This window comes from Rhinopithecus roxellana, chromosome 17 (genome assembly GCF_007565055.1).
Source record: "Rhinopithecus roxellana isolate Shanxi Qingling chromosome 17, ASM756505v1, whole genome shotgun sequence".
Classification (NCBI taxonomy): Eukaryota; Metazoa; Chordata; class Mammalia; order Primates; family Cercopithecidae; genus Rhinopithecus; species Rhinopithecus roxellana.
The window spans coordinates 103,526,375-103,543,191 of record NC_044565.1 but is presented as its reverse complement, the minus strand read 5'-3'; the positions used below and the strand labels follow the sequence as shown (position 1 = coordinate 103,543,191).

At 38.6% G+C, this 16,817-nt stretch overlaps 1 protein-coding gene across 2 annotated transcripts in view; it reads left to right on the top strand.

Annotated features, from left to right (window-relative positions):
- The window catches only part of CAMKMT (calmodulin-lysine N-methyltransferase), a 419,013-nt gene that overhangs the window by 1,489 nt on the left and 400,707 nt on the right, over window positions 1-16,817 (top strand). For both annotated transcript variants that reach the window (XM_030921734.1, XM_010356520.1), the window contains exon 2: window positions 10,127-10,299. In XM_030921734.1, coding sequence (XP_030777594.1) covers window positions 10,127-10,299 — 173 coding nt within the window. The remainder of the gene's footprint in view (window positions 1-10,126; window positions 10,300-16,817) is intronic.

Sequence of the window (16,817 nt, the reverse complement as noted above, 5' to 3'; positions counted from 1 at the left end):
CTTGTTGCGCAGGCTGGAGTGCGATGGCTGCGATCTCGGCTCACCGCAACCTCCGCCTCCCGGGTTCAAATGATTCTCCTTCTTCAGCTGGGATTACAGGCATCCCAGCAGCTAGGATTACAGGCATGCACCACCACACCTGGCTCATTTTGTTTTTTTTTTTAAGTAGAGACAGGGTTTCTCCATGTTGGTCAGGCTGGTCTCGAACTCCCAACCTCAGGTGATCCACCCACCTCCGCTTCCCAAAGTGCTGGGATTACAGGCGTGAGCCACCATGCCCGGCCACCTCCCGTTTTTTTTTATTTTTTATTTTTATTTTTTGATACAGAGTCTTACTATGTCGTCCAGGCGGGAGTGCAGTGGTACAATGTTGACTCACTGCAGCCTCTGCCTCCCTGGTTCAAGCAATTCTCCTTTACTCAGCCTCCCGAGTAGCTGGGATTACAGGCGCTCGCCATCACACCCGGCTAATTTTTGTATTTTTAGTAGAGACGGAGTTTCACCATTTTGGCCAGGCTGGTCTCGAACTCTTGACTTCAGGTAATTCACCTGCCTTGCCTCCCAAAGTGCTGGGATTACAGGCCTGAGCCACTGTGCCTGCCACGCCCACCGCCCCCCCCACTTCCTTTTTTTTTTTTTTTTAAATGAGCTAGGGTCTTGTTGCCCAGGCAGGTAACTCCTGGGCTCAAGCAATCCTCCCACCTCAGCCTCCTGAGTAGTTGGGATTACAGGGGTATGCCATGATGCCTGGCTTTCAGTGATTCTTAGTATAGTAAAAGCTACAGCATTTACGTTCATTATAAATTGCGGTCTAAATGAGAACAGTGACAAGTTTCAGCCGTGGCTGTTACATGAACTCCCTACACGTTCTGACTTTGAAACTTATGGTATACATCTGCCTGCTTAGAGTCTTTTTATCTTCTCTACTTGGTGAATGATTGTTCATTCTTCACACTTCCATTTCAAACTGTTCTGTGAAGCCACCCCTAATGCCTCTGGGCTAAGTTAAACCCTCAGCCCACTCTACCAGTGAGCCCCTTATATTATTTTATGATCATGTGATCAGCGTCTCTCTTTCTTACTAGAACGGGCATTCTCCCTGGGAAAAGGTGATGTTTTATTAGTTTATATCCTCTGCATCTAGCACAGGACCTGGTTAATTGGTTTTTAGTAGATGTTGTTAAGTGTCTGTGGAAAGCCTGAGAGTAAGGTCAGTCTTTAAATGGCGCATAGCACCTAGTCCTTAGTGTATTTTATCAGTAAGGTATTGCTCAGTAAGAACCACAACATCACAGTGGCATACAACAGTTAATATTTATTTTGTTGGTGCATGTGGGGACCACCTGGGAGCTGACTGACATAGGCTGTAGTCACCTGGGTATCTCTATGATGCACATGTGGTCCATATGTCTCTAATCTTTGGACTAGTGGGCTAAAGTCCTCATGGTGATAGCAGAGGTATAAGAGCAAGCCCAACCACAGAAACACATTTTAAACCCCTGCTCACATCATGTGTTTACTTCCAATTGGCCAAAGTAAGATATTTGGCAAAGGCCAAAGTCAAGGGGCAGGGAAATACAACTCCTTCCTTGGAGGTGAAAAAGAGGAAGTGAATTTTTTTCTATTATAATTTAATCGATCACAAATATTAAACATTTACAAGCTTTTAGTAAATGTATTTCAAATGAATGAACCGTTCCTACTTATATGCATCTAGTACTGGAAAACTATAAGGGATCTAAGCAGTGCTAGAGATATGTGACTCCTTTTCTCTCTCGTGGGACATCTGCAGAACATCTGTTCTATTCGCTTGTTTTTTCCTTTACAATTCTGTCTTTCCATTACCCTATAGAGCTCCAGTGCTGTCTCATGGCCTTTTACTTTATGTTAACTGTTTAGTATTTTCTGTGTTTTGTAATGAACAAAACACAGGTTTTGAGAGAAAACCTGGTTGACCTAGTGCATCATTTGGTTCCAGGTTACATGATAAATTGCCAACATTTGAGTCAAGCGAGTACTTAAATTAGATGAGGTCTGGAAGTTTATTAATCAATACCAGTAGAGGTTATGGATATTGTTCTATTTTCCTCTTTGCTGAGTCTCATTACATGTTGACAAAGATGGCCACTGGCAACTCCAGGCTTTCCTATCCATCCAGCTAGTAATCCAGAAGAAATAACTATTTTCCCCAACATCCAAATCATTTCCTCCAAAGGACTCTGATAGGCCAAGGTTGGACCAATTGCTGTGTCCAGAATGGGGCACTTTGGCTAACCTGGGTCATCAGCCCACCCTGTGGCAGGTAAGGTAACAACCTCACTAGAATTACATAGAGTAAGGGAGGGGCAGTTCCTAAAAGGAGGTGACGTAGGGCAGATGGAAGAGTAGCAATGACTGTTAAACATGTATTTACAAACCACCTACTGAATGAAAAATCTTGCCTAAAGGTGTGACTACCTGGCTGAAGAATCTGATTATGGAATATTTCACAGTACAATTTATATCAAAGCAGGATGCTTTTACCTGGATTGGACAATTGAAAAAGTTGGTTAAGAGCCCAGGAGGCGGAGGTTGCAGTGAGCCAAGATTGCACCATTGCATTCCAGCCTGGGCGACAGAGTAAGACTCCATCTCAAAAAAAAAAAAAAAAAAAGGGGCCGGGCGCGGTAGCTCAAGCCTGTAATCCCAGCACTTTGGGAGGCCGAGACGGGCGGATCACAAGGTCAGGAGATCGAGACCATCCTGGCTAACCCGGTGAAACCCCGTCTCTACTAAAAAAAAAATACAAAAAACTAGCCGGGCGACGTAGCGGGCACCTGTAGTCCCAGCTACTCGGGAGGCTGAGGCAGGAGAATGGCGTAAACCCGGGAGACGGAGCTTGCGGTGAGCTGAGATCCGGCCACTGCACTCCAGCCTGGGCGACAGAGCGAGACTCCGTCTCAAAAAAAAAAAAAAAAGAAAAAGTTGGTTAAGAGGTGAATTGTAATAACAATACATATTCCAAGTGAAGTTATTTTCTGAGTATCAAATCTTTCTAGACATTTATAATTCTTCAAATGTTTATAGTTGGCTTCCAACACCTAAATTGATAGTAAACTTTTAAGCAACTTACCTTTATTTTTCTAAAACATTCAACTTGGCTTTTAGGGTAGCGACAACTCCCTTTTAGCTCTATGTTATTAGTTTTGTAATATTTAATTAATGACAAGTTAAATATTTAATTGATGACAAATTTAATTTGTTATTTAATGACAATTTAAATATTTAATTGATGACAAATTTAATTTGTTATTTTGAAGAACAAGTAGAATAAAAAGGTTTGTGCAAAAGCACAGTTAACTTGGCAAGCATACAACTTGACACTGGCATCAGATGCATCTAAATCTTGATCCAGTCCTAGGTCTACCACTTGCTGTGTGCTCTTCACTGATTTATATCAAGTATTTAGATTGTTATGGAATGTATTTTTGTTTCACCTTTATTCTTGACTTTGTTTTATATCCTTACTTTTGCTTTCTTTTTTTCTTTCTCATCCACTTTTCACAAATGGTATCTTGTTGTATTGTTCATCTCTTTAAGCCATCTTAAATCCTTTTGGTAATAGGTGTGATGTAAGTCTTCTGTAAGTTGTCGGAATTTGGACAACTTTTTACTTTTCTAACCTCAGTTTTCTCTTCACCTAATGGGAGCAATAACACATACTTTGGAGGGTTGTTTTGAGTATTTGACATAATATTTGTAAAATGCTTAGCTTGGAATCTGCCACGTCATAGACTCACCATAAATAGTAGCTATTATTATTATTATTATTATTATTATTATTATTATTTGAGACAGAGTCTCACTTCATCACCCAGGCTGAAGTGCAGTGGTGTGATCCCAGCTCACTGCAACTTCCATGTCCTGGGTTCAAACGATTCTTGTGCCTTAGTCTTCCGAGTAGCTGGGACTACAGGTGCACACCACCACGTCTGGCTAATATTTGTATTTTTTTTTTAGCAGGGATGGGGTTTTGCCATGTTGCCCAGGCTGGTCTTGAACTCCTGAGCTTAAGCATTCTGCCCACCTCAGCCTCCCAAAATGCTGGGATTACAGGTGTGACCACCATGCATGGCCTGTTGCTGTGTCTTAAAAATGGGAAACAATATAGCTTCTGCATATAAAGGATAAGGTTTTCTGGTTTTTACTTGCATCCCTGAGCATAGATTCATATATAAATATAGGGATTCAGAGTTCTGTTTACTGTCCTCCTAACTGTAGGGTAACTGGAATTGGCCATTTTTATTGGGGGATCCCAAATGTCAGTATCTACAGGTCTTTTTTTTTCTCGTTCCAGTATCCCAGAAAGGAAACCAAGTTAAGCATCCCTAATCCAAAAATTCAAGATCTTAAATGCTCCAATATTTGAAACTTTTTGAGAGCCAACATGTTGCCACGAATGGAAAATTCCATGCTTGACTTCATGTGACGAGTTGCAATTAAAATACAATCAAAACTTTGTTTTGTGCATAAAATTATTTTAAAAATTATATAAAATTGCCTTCAGGCCATGTGTATAAGGTATATATGAAAAATAAATGAATTTCATGTTTAGACTTGGGTCCCATCCCAAGCCTTCTCTTTATGTTTTGCAAATATTCCCAAATCCAAACATCCAAAATCTGAACAAATTCAAAATCCAAAACACTTCTGGTTCCATTTTGAATAAGGGGTACTCATTCTATATTGCAATCTCCTCTCTGGCAGATATGACTCGCTGCCTATTATCTAGAAGCTAAGTAAAGGAAAGGGATATTGATCAGAATGAAGAGCCTGTTATACTACTTTAAGCTGTACTTGATGTTTAAGATCAGAACTGTCACTCATCTTCTCTAGAAATGTACCTATGAAAGTTCCATTGTGGGGAAGTGTAGTTGCCTGGTGTTGATGATGTAATCAGGGCATCTAGCTACTCTTCTAAAAGTTTTTCAACCAGTACTTTTGTGTTTAGCCTTACTCCTCTATCCAACTGCTACATCTGGTCTTCATAAGTGTTTCCGTACAGTTACGATCAGTTTAGTTAGTTCTGAAGTAAACAAACATTTCAGGTTAATAAATGGGTTTTCGACTTCCATTGTGTTCAGTTTTATACATTGTTTACCTAATGGGTTTAGGGACCTTAGGACTTGATGTCTTTTTTTTTTTTCCTTCTGATACTTAATCTTTTGACATGAACTTACTTGGCATAGCATTGATATTTGACTAAATGGCTTATTGACTTACTTAGGAGATTGAGAAAATGCCTTGACTAATTCCTTCACCCCAGATAATTTCATTTGAATATTATTTAGTTATATAACATGGGTATTTGAAGGAGGTCTTCTAAAAGTTGTAGATGATAAGGTTATAATCTACCTTAAGGTTAACTTGATGGGAGATTTGAGTATCCTCTCAGTTCATAAAACTACAAATATTATTGATGGCCTTAAAATAACTGTATCTTCTTTTTAAAGAGACATCAAAAGTAATTTGACTTGATCTCCTATTGTAATTACTTTTACCTAACATGGATTATATAAATGTCTTACTTGTTCTAAATATGTTACCCGTTACTTTCATTGAATATTAGCTTGTTGTCATATTGTAGATCACGTAGATCATGCAGATCATACTAAACTATGAAAGCCCTTTCCAGTATTATACATGTGGTAACTTAAATTATTTTTTACATTAGTGGTTTATGGTGCCATTACCTTGACATCAGAGTACCTTGGTGCCATTACCTTGACATCAGAGTAATTTAGACTATAAAAAGGTATTTACTGTTTGGAGTTTAATTGGGCAAGATTGAAGACAATTCATAATATCTACATTTTATATTTTTTAAAATTTAATATTTTGTTTTTTCCTAAGAGTAAACTCTGTTGAGTAGTTTGTTTTTCTTCCTGTTGCCCATAGTTGACAGACAATAATAAGACCCTGTATTATTATTATTATTATTATTATTTTTAAACAGAGTCTTGCTCTGTTGCCCAGGCTGGAGTGCAGTAGTGCAATCTGGCTCAAACAATTCTCATGCCTCCAGTGCCTTCTGCCTCCCAGGCTCAAACAATTGTCGTGCCTCAGCCTCCCAAGAACCTGGGATTACAGGTGCATGCCATGCACTGCCTAATTTTTGCATTTTTAGTAGAGATGGGGTTTCACCATGTTGGCCAGGCTGGTATTGAGCTCCTGGCCTCCAGCGATCTACCCATCTTTGCCTCTGAAAGTGCTGGGATTACAAGCATGAGCCACCATGCCTGGCTAGGACCCTGCTTTTGATTAAGGCTTTTAAACAATTAAAAACAAATAAAACCTTCAAAGAGAGGCTACCTTTTCTGATCCTCCATTTAAAAAACTAACCTTCTGGCCGGGTGTGGTGGCTCAAGCCTGTAGTCCCAGCACTTTGGGAGGCCGAGACGGGCGGATCACGAGGTCAGGAGATCGAGACCATCCTGGCTAACACCGTGAAACCCCGTCTCTACTAAAAATATAAAAAACTAGCCGGGCAAGGTGGCAGGCGCCTGTAGTCCCAGCTACTCGGGAGGCTGAGGCAGGAGAATGGCGTGAACCCGGGAGATGGAGCTTGCAGTGATCTGAGATCCGGCCACTGCACTCCAGCCTGGGCGATAGAGCGAGACTCCATCTAAAAAAAAAACAAAAAAAACTAACTTTCTAAAACTTCTACATTGTATATAAAATTTAAACATATTTTTTCTATGAGATATATTCATACTGATATATTTTCTCGATTGTTTTGATCTCAGTTTGCCCTTCTACACATAAGAATTATGCATTGTTGGAATAAGGGTTCCTTTTTAGAAAATAGAAACCACTCTAGCTACTTTAAGCAGAAGGGGGTTTAGCATAGTGAATTAAGTGCTTACAAAATCATTGGAGAAACAGTCTAAGAATGAATCCCAGAACAGCAGAGTCCCAGCACAGTATAAAGCTGAAATTGGCCAGCCGAGAGAAATAACTGCCTCTACCACAATGAAGAACCTGAAGCTGTCTCCAGGATTACATCACTTTAGCTGTGATCTTTGATGAACAGGAAGCTGCTGTGCCATGACTATAGATTCTAGAAGCATACCTTGCTTCTAGATCTGTACCAGGAGAGGTGATGCCACTTGTGCTTCCTCTCACTCTCCATTAAATTAGAGTCAACACTGGGACCTCTGTTAAAGCTGCTTCAGAAAAACCAAGTATCTCTACAACTATTCTAACCAGCACAAGTTGGTGAATTATAGTTAACACCATCTTTCCTTCTTTCAAATCTCATGTTAGTGTTAGTGCATCTGAGTAGTTAGACCAAAATCACACCTGAAACTCTGGCTGCTAAGGATTCCAGGAAATACAGTTTCTAACTTTCCAGCTCTATAAAATAGAAAGGTATCTTGGAAGCTGGAATGGATAGGTGATGCCAGTTTATCATATTCTCTACAAGCAGAGGTATTAAGAGTATAGGGTCTGTAGTCAGGCAGCTTGTATTTTAACTTTGGGTTTGCCTCTTGTGAACTCTCTGATGTTGGGCAAATTACTTAACTGACCTGTGTTCTAGTTTTTTCTCTCACGTAATGGGTATCTATCCCATAGTGGTGTTTGAGTATTTAATGAAGAATGTAGTAAGACTTGCATTAATTCTTACTCAGACATTTCATATAATTTTTTTGTGAGCAATCTGGGCCTGGATTATTCTTTGTGGTAAGTTTTATATGTATGAATTCAGTTTTTGAAATAGTTTAGACTATTGGGATTTTCCATTTCTTCTTGTGTCAGTTTTATTAGTTGTGTTTTTCTAGAAATTTGTCCATTTCATCTAAATTTTCAAAGTTAGTTTTCATAAATATCCCTTCATTATTATTTTTTAATGTCTACAGGATTTATATTATAGTAATCTCCCTATATCACATTGATACTTCTTCCTTTTTTTCTTATTAGTCTTATTAAGGATTTGTCAATTTTATCAATCTTTTCAAGGAAACAACCTTTAGTGCTATTGATTCTCTCTCCTATGTTTGTTTTCTATCTCATTAACTTGTACTCATTCAGGGATCTAATTTGCTTATTTTTCAAATTTTTGCAATGAATGCTTATTAACTTTTGACCTTTCCATATTTTTTTCTCTAAGCCTGGATTTAGCTGCATGTCATATGTTTTGAAATGTATTTCTATTATTCAATTCAAAATTACTTTATAATTTTATTTGTTTTTTTTTCAGAGATAGAGCCTCACTCTGTCACCCTGTTTGGAGTGCAATGGCTTGATCATTGCTCACTGCAGCCTCAAACTCCTAAGCTCAAGCAATCCTCTTGCCTCAGCCTCTTGAGTAGTTAGGACTACAGGCACACACCACCACATCCTGCTAATTATTTTTATTTTTAAATTTTTTTGAGACAGAGTCTTGCTGTTGTCACCCAGGCTGGAGTGCAATGGCACAATCTTGGCTTACTGCAACCTCCGCCTCCTGGGTTCAAGCGATTCTCCTGCCTCAGCCTCCCTGTTAGCTGGGATTACAGGCCCCCGCCACCACGCCTGGCTAATTTTTGTATTTTTAGTAAGGATGGGGTTTCACCATGTTGGCCAGGCTGGTCTCAAACTTCTGACCTCTGGTGATCTACCCTCCTCGGCCTCCCCAGAGTGCTGGGATTACAGGCATGAGCCACTGTGCCCAGCCTATTTTTATTTTTTGTAGATATGGAGTCTTGTCATGTTGCTCAGGCTGGTCTGGAACTCCTGGCCTCAAGCAGTCCTCCTGCCTCAGTCTTCCCAAGTGTTGGGATTACAGGCATGAGCCACTGCACCTGGCCTATAATTTTTATTGTATGTTATTTTTCTGGTTCGTAGGTTATTTATAAGTACATTGCCTAGTTTCCAAATATATTTGGCTTTTCAAATATCTGTTTATTTTTGTTTGCTTATGAGTCAGAAGTTATTTTATATCTAAGATTTTTCTATCATGGGAAATGTCAAACATATATAAAACTAGAGAGAAGAATACAATAATCATTCAGGTACTGATAAGCTTTAGCAATTTTAACTCATGAACAATGGTGTTTAATCTCACTTCTCCCATTGCCCCCCACACCATTATTTTGAAGCAAATCTCGCATATCATTTTTTTCTTTAAATGTTTCATTATGAACTTATAAAAATGACATTAAAAAATCACAATACCACATCAACCCAAAATAATTAATTGATGTCATGAAAGATCTGATCAGTTTTCAAATTTTTCTCATTTTATCATAATTTTTCTTTATAATTTGATTATTTTGGAATAGGATCCAAATAAAATCCAAACATTATTATTGGGTGATATCTCCCACACTTTAAAATCTGTCTTTCAACAACACCAGCAAAATTATTCATTATGCTAAAACATACATACCTTGCATACTCAATATATCTCCCCATTCCTAGGTAAGCTTTGAAATTCAACTTTTCTCTCCTAGCTCCATAGGCTATTAAAGATGCAGCATATCTTCTCGATTCTTTCTTTTGGAATTGACAAATATCCCCAGGAGAAAAGTGGTTGCAAAAGTCAGAGTAACCTTTGTAGGTTTTCTCCTTTTAAAGATAATCAGACTGCGGGCAAGGTGCTGTGGCTCACACCTGTAATCCCAGCACTTTGAGAGGCCAGCGTTGGAGATCATTTGAGCCCAGGAGTTTGAATCCAGCCTGGGTAATATAGGGAGACCCCATCTGTACAAAAAATTTAAAAAATTAGCCAGGCGTGGTGGTGCATACTTGTAGTTCCAACTGCTAGGGAGCCTGAGGTAGGAGGATCACCTGAACCCAGCTGGGTGACAGGCTGGGTGACAGTGAGGCTGGGTGACAAAGTAGGATCCTGTCTCAAAAAAAAAAAAAAAAAAGATATCAGACTTGTAAATCTTCACTATCTTTGCTCTCTGATGTCTTCAAGTAATGTTTTAAAATATTTTGTTCATCTTTTATAGTTATCTTCAGTAGGAGATATATGTGAATTATCGAATCTGTCATTATTGGAAGGGAAAGTCCCCTTACCACTTAAATTTTGAACATTTTGAACACTTAACTTACTATGTGTTTATATAACATGACTGCAATATTTGGTTTTATTTCAAAGGTTCTGAAGCAAAAACACCTGGATGATTGCCTGCGACATGTATCTGTAAGAAGATTTGAATCATTTAATCTGTTTTCAGTAACAGAAGTCAAAGAAAGGGAAACTGAAAAGGAGGTTGGTGCATGGGTCCAATATACAAGCATCTTCTGTCCTGAATACAGTATCTCCATAAGGTAACCATTATTCTAGTTAAGATTTGTAAAAACTAGATTTCTTTTGGATAAGAAAAACAATCTAATAAGAATCTCATTATTTATTCTATTGAGTTTACAGACAATCTTTATCAGAACTTAGGTTTTACAACTTGTTTTAGGAAATCCTGCTATTTTAACTGGGTCTTGCTGTATTGTCAGACTAAAGAAAAAAATCCTCACGAATATAGTGTCATTTGAAGATAAGGTGGTTGCAAATCAAAGGGTTCATTTAAACATTCTGTCATAGCATATGTTTATGACAAAAAGCCATGTTTGTTTTGAGGCAAAGAAGGCTGAAAGTTAAAACAGAATTTTTCCAAACTACCCTTCAAGTAGTAATCTGAAAAATCAAGCTTTGGTATTTTTTCTATTTATTTATTTTTATTACTTTCAGAATAGAATCAATCTTAAGACTAAAGGAGAAAATTCAAGTGAAAACACTGATATTCTAAGAAGCATATGGACTGTTCTGACTTTAAAAATCATTAGGAAAGAGACAAGAGAGTTGCAGACTGCAGGAACGAGATACCATTTCACTGAATTAATTTTCTCTCACAGTTATATTCTAGCATGTTGCAATATTACTGTAGGTGTTTGATTTTATAAAATCTGCCTTTTCTGACAGGATTTCACATTTTGAAAGGGAGGGAGGAGCACATTTACAGTAACTGTAAGAAGAGCAAAAAACATTTTAAGTGGAAATGTGACTGAATAAGGTTTAGGTGAGGCTAGGAATAATTTTAAGAAAAAAATTTTCACAAAGGATGTCTATTTATAGTATATGTTTCTCAAGCTATTTTAGTTTAGAATATCTAAGTTTTAAAAGATATAATAGCTAAAAATTTGGGATTTGGATAAAAATTGACTAGGATGGGCAGGAAAGAACAATTAGAATCTGGTTTTGTAATATTATTTTACTGAAAATGCCGACTGGGCACAGTGGCTCATGCCTGTAATCGCAGCACTTTAGGAGGCCAAGGCGGATGGATCACTTGACCCTAGGAGTTCAAGACCAGCCTGGGCAACATGGCAAAACCCCACCTTTACAAAAAAATATAAAAATTAACTGGACGTGGTGGCATGTGCCTATAGCCTTAGCTACTCCGGAGGCTGAGGTGGGAAGATTGACTGTGCCCGGGAGGTTGAGGCTGCTGTGAGCTGTGATTGTGCCATTGCACTCCAGCCTGGGTGACACAGGAACACTCTGCCTAAAAAAAAAAAAAAAAAAAAAAAAAAAAAAAGTAAAGAAAATGTCAAATAAAAGATACAAACTTACAGATTTTTGGGTGTACCTGTACATTCATTATAAGATTCTAATTAGGATGCCCCAACTGCTTTGCCTTTTTTTTTTTTTTAAAACGGGGTCTTTCTCTGTCACCCAGGCTGGAGTGCAGTGGCACGATCTCAGCTCACTGCAGGCTCTGCTTCCCAGGTTCACACCGTTCTCCTGCCTCAGCCTCCTGAGTAGCTGGGACTACAGGCTACCAACACCACACCCGACTAATTTTTTTTTTTGTATTTTTAGTAGAGATGCGGTTTCACCGTGTTAGCCAGGATGGTCTTGATCTCCTGACCTCATGATCTGCCCACCTCGGCCTCCCAAAGTGCTGGGATTACAGGCATGAGCCACCGCGCCCGGCCCTGCTTTGCATTTTGATGGAGATAATCAGTTTTGCCCTTGGTTAGGAAAGAAAGGTATATGCTTAATCTGTGTCAGATACAGAGCTAGGTGCTTTGATATATTCCATTTCAAGTGATCCTTACAATAACTTTGTGAAGCAGGAATGGAAATGATTAAACAGTTAGAAGGAAATTAAAGACAAGGAAGGACAGAGTGATCCAGTAGGGGGTCTTTAGGTATAAAGTTCTAAAACTTATCTTCTACATCCACTGGTGAAAAGAGACAATAAGTATAAATTGTAGCAAGAATAATTGCCTGACATCTTGAAGGCCCTGGTAAGGATTAGCCAGTGAGAATGTGGAATAGTCTCTTCTTGAGATCTTGCAAAGCAAGTCATGGTTATCCACTTGTGGAGATGATCCTCATGTAGTACTATCTAGAGCCCAGGCTATAGAGTAAACTGGGACTCCTTTCCAACAGCAGTGTTCTTTGTGATGTATCTTCTTGTGATATATTCATTTTTGAAAGAATAAATGTATGTCTATATAAATATGACATTGAATTGGAAAAAAGATGGTGACTGAGCTAAAATTTTGGCTTCATTGGCTGCCAAGATTTTTTTTTTCTTCAAACTAGTTAGTATCTGTCCACATTAGTGCAAAAATAACAGTACTTTGGGAGGCCGAAGCAAGAGGATCAATTGAGGCCAGGAGTTCAAGATTAGCCTTGGCAACATAGGGAGACCCTGTCTGTACAAAAAATTTTAAAAATCAGCCAGGAGTGGTGGTATGTGCTTGTAGTCCCAGGTACTGAGGAGGCTGAGGCAGGAGAATCCTTAGAGCCCAGGATTTCAAGGCTGCAGTGAGCCATGATCATGCTGCTGCACTCCAGTTTGGGTGACAGAGCAAGACCCCTTTAGGGATTACAGGCTTGAGCCACCATGCCTGGCCAAGGTTTCTTTTTTTTTTTTTTAATATTACTTGCAATCGCCCAAAGCAGTGGTTTAGAAGTAGTTTTGAAATGAAGTGGAGTACTGTCATCTTCTTCTGTATTTTTTAAGTTTATTTAATCAGCAGTAATGATGATTGAAAAAAAGTGATGAAATGTTAAATTCAAACCAATAAATATTTAATAGCACCATATATATATATATAAACAGAAAGAAATATAAATATACAATACTATGCTCAAGGAGCTGAAATAGATAGAAGTTAAATAATAAAATTAATTAAATGAGGAAAGTTAGCTATCCAGTCTAAGAACTCTCACCAGGCTGTGCATAACTACGTTTAAAATGAGTGGAATACTCACACTTAATAGAAGTTTAGAGATAGGAGTGATTTTTGGAAATGATTTAAAAAAAAACTGGATCTGGAAGTACTTGAAAGTTCTGGGAGAAGGGGATGCCCAGATGATGGCAAAGGTACTAGAAAATACACAGGGTGAGAAAGAGCAAGACAGAATCATCAGAGGCTACTGAGAAGGCCATTGCAATCTTTAACTGGAGAAATGATTGTCAATGTATAATATATGGTGGATCTGCTCCAGGTTCTTGTTTTTTTTTTTTTTTTTTTTTTTCTTTTAGAAGGAGTCTCAACCTGTCACCCAGGTTGGAGTGCAGTGGCCCATTCTCAGCTCACTGCAACCTTTACCTCCGGGGTTCAAGTGACTCTCCTGCCTCAGCCTCCTGAGTAGCTGGAATTACAGGTGTGTGCCACCACATCTGGCTAATTTTTTTGTATTTTTAGTAGAGAGAGAGTTTAACCATCTTGGCCAGGCTGGTTTTGAACTCCTGAAATCAAGTGATCCACTTGCCTTGACTTCCCAAAGTGCTGGAATTACAGGTGTGAGCCACCATGCCCAGCCTACTCCAGGTTCTATTAAGAGGCTAAGCATTGGAGATGTTGGGCTGGGCACAGTGGCTCATGCCTGTAGTTTCAGCACTTTTGGGAGGCTGAGAAGGGTGGATCACTTGAGCCTAGGAGTTCGAGACCAGCCTGGCCAACCTGCTGAAACCCTGTCTCTACTAAAAATACAAAATATTAGCTAGGCATGATGGTTCATGCCTGTAATCCCAGTTACTCGGTGGCTAACACATGAGAATTGCTTGAACCTGGGAGTGGAGGTTGCAGTCATATGAGATTGTGCCACTGAACTCCAGCCTGGGTGACAGAGTGAGACTCTGTCTCAAAAACAACAACAACAACAAAAAGACACTGGGGATGTTATCATAATTGTAAACCCCATTTTCACTTTCTCAGTTCTTACCACCTGAGATCACCTGCCACAGCTTAACAGAGATAACACACACAGGGTGATCAGTACTTGTTATCAATACTTATTAGTTTTGTCTATCTTAAACTGTTGCTAGCCATTAATTTCTGTCTCCTTAAAGTTTTATTAGAGTTGAAATGAATACCCCCAAGAGGGTTAATACCTAGGTATTTGTGAATTCAAAATACCTACTTGTATCTTGTTTATATAAGCAGCGGCCTTAATAAAAACTTTGACCATTATTTTCTGTTAGCCTTATATGATGATACTTAAAATGAAGGAATAATTTTCCCTTAGTGACTTTTCATCTGAAACTAAGGTTTGAACAATGTAAAAGTTAGGTTACAAAATTCCCAAGGTTTGTTGTCGCCTTTGTCTACCTGTGGATGGTCGACTCTTTGTTTCAAATTAAGTGTTGAGAGTTTTAAAATGAAAATCCATGGTATGACTCCTGGATTTTGTTTCTTGACAAAATATTCTTGCTTTTCTGGTACTTTCTTTCTTTCTCTTTTTTGAGATGGTCTCACTGTATTGCCCAGGCTGGCGTGCAGTGGCATGATCATAGCTCACTGAACTCTTGACCTCCCAGGCTCAAGCAATCCTTCTGCCTTAGTCTCCCAAGTAGCTAGGACTACAGTTACATGCCACCATGCCCAGCTAAGTTTTGTATATTTTGTAGAGATGGAGTTTTGCTGTGTTGCCCAGGCTGGTCTCAAACTGCTGGGGTCAAGGGATCTGCCTGCCCTGACCTCCTAAAGTGGTGGGATTACAGGCATGAGCCACTATGCCTGGCGTTTGGTACTTTATTTCTTAGAACTTTGTAGAAGAGGCTCTTGTTATTAGATGGATGCAAGTATATAAACGAAGAGATACCAGGAGGTGTTTATACTAAAATTCTTTAATTAAAATTTCCTTTTCCTTGTCTCATAAACTGTAATCTATTGTATAAAGCTTGCTGTGTAGACACAAGAAATTGTTCCTATCTCTCATATTCCAACTTAATTTCAGCACAGCAGGAGTTTGCATATTCTGGAAGCTTTAAATTACTTCCATTATATATGGAACCATGTAAGTGCCCGAGTTATTCATTTATAAGTGTATGCATGTCTTAGGTATAGAAAAAGCTGAGAGGCCTGAACTGTCCTCCTTCGTTTGAATAAGACTGCTGTTGCTATGGTAATTGCTGAATTAGAAGGCTAGAACTCTTGACTTTTGGCTTGTCCTGGGAACTTAGAATGGTCAAAAAGTCAAGAATGACTTTGTCTTTGACTGTGTTGCATCTTTCTATTATAACAAATGCACTACACTGAGATCATACCTTCCATTTCTAGAGAAAGAAAAAGACCAAACCCTCACCTCATTATTTTAGTTACGTAGCTTGTGAATGTTCAGTAAATAAAAACTAGTGATTAGATGGTTTGCTTATGAATTAGATGTGTGGCATATTATTTTTGTATGTGTGGTATAACCTAAGTGCCTATATAGAGCTTGGCAAGGCTGGCATCTGAGACAAATATGAATACTGCATCTATATTTAAAAGCATAGTTTTAATGTTAGTAGTGATATTAACTACTAATGTTAGTAGTGATATTAAGAGGTGAGCATTAGTAATAAAACAGCGTTTTTTAGGACCTGTAAAATATGATCCATACTTTCCAGAAAACTGTGAATTCCATTGTGTCACATTTTTATGGATCTTAAATCATAGATATAGGCTATTATAACTTAGTTTTCTAATTTGTTTTAAATTTCATCACAATTTTTTTACGTAGTGTGCTTACATATAAATACACTGTTTCAGTATATTGAAATGTTTCCTTAAACATTTTCCAAATTCCAGTATAGTACATGTAGAAACCATCTACTAATTTCCTACAACTCGTAGATATAAGACTGGAAAACATCTCTTTAGCTATTTATTTTTAAAATTTTTAATTTTTAACCACTTATTTTTGAAAGAACTCCAAAGCATCTAGAATTAAGTTTATTTGTTTGTTTATTTTGAGACAGAGTCTCATTCTGTCACCAGGCTGGAGTGCAGTGGCGTGATCTTGGCTCACTGCAACCTCCGCCTCCTGGCTTCAAGCAATTTTCTTGCCTCAGCCTCCTGAGTAGCTGGGACTACAGGTGCATGTCACCATGCCCAGCTAATTTTTGTATTTTTAGTAGAGATGGGGTTTCACCATATTGGCCAGGATGGTCTCAATCTCTTGACCTTGTGATCCACCCGCCTCGGCCTCCCAAAGTGCTGGGATTACAGGCGTAAGCCACTGTACCCAGCCTAGAATTAAGTTTTTCAAACCTTCTGAAAACCTCTCCTCTTTGTTCTTCTGCAGCCTTTTACGACACATTCCACTCTCTGGCTTACTTTGTATTTTTGGATCAATTTTCTTTTACTCACAGTACAATTTACATAACAAAATCTACTATTTTCATCATTTTAAAGTATGAAATTCAGTGGTTTTAAGTATATTTACAATGTTGTACGGCCTTCATCACTATTCCAGAACTTTTTCATTACCCTGAAAAGAAACCCCATGTACATTCGCTATAACTCCCCATTCTCCTCCTTCCCCTAGTCCCTGGCAACAGTAATTGACT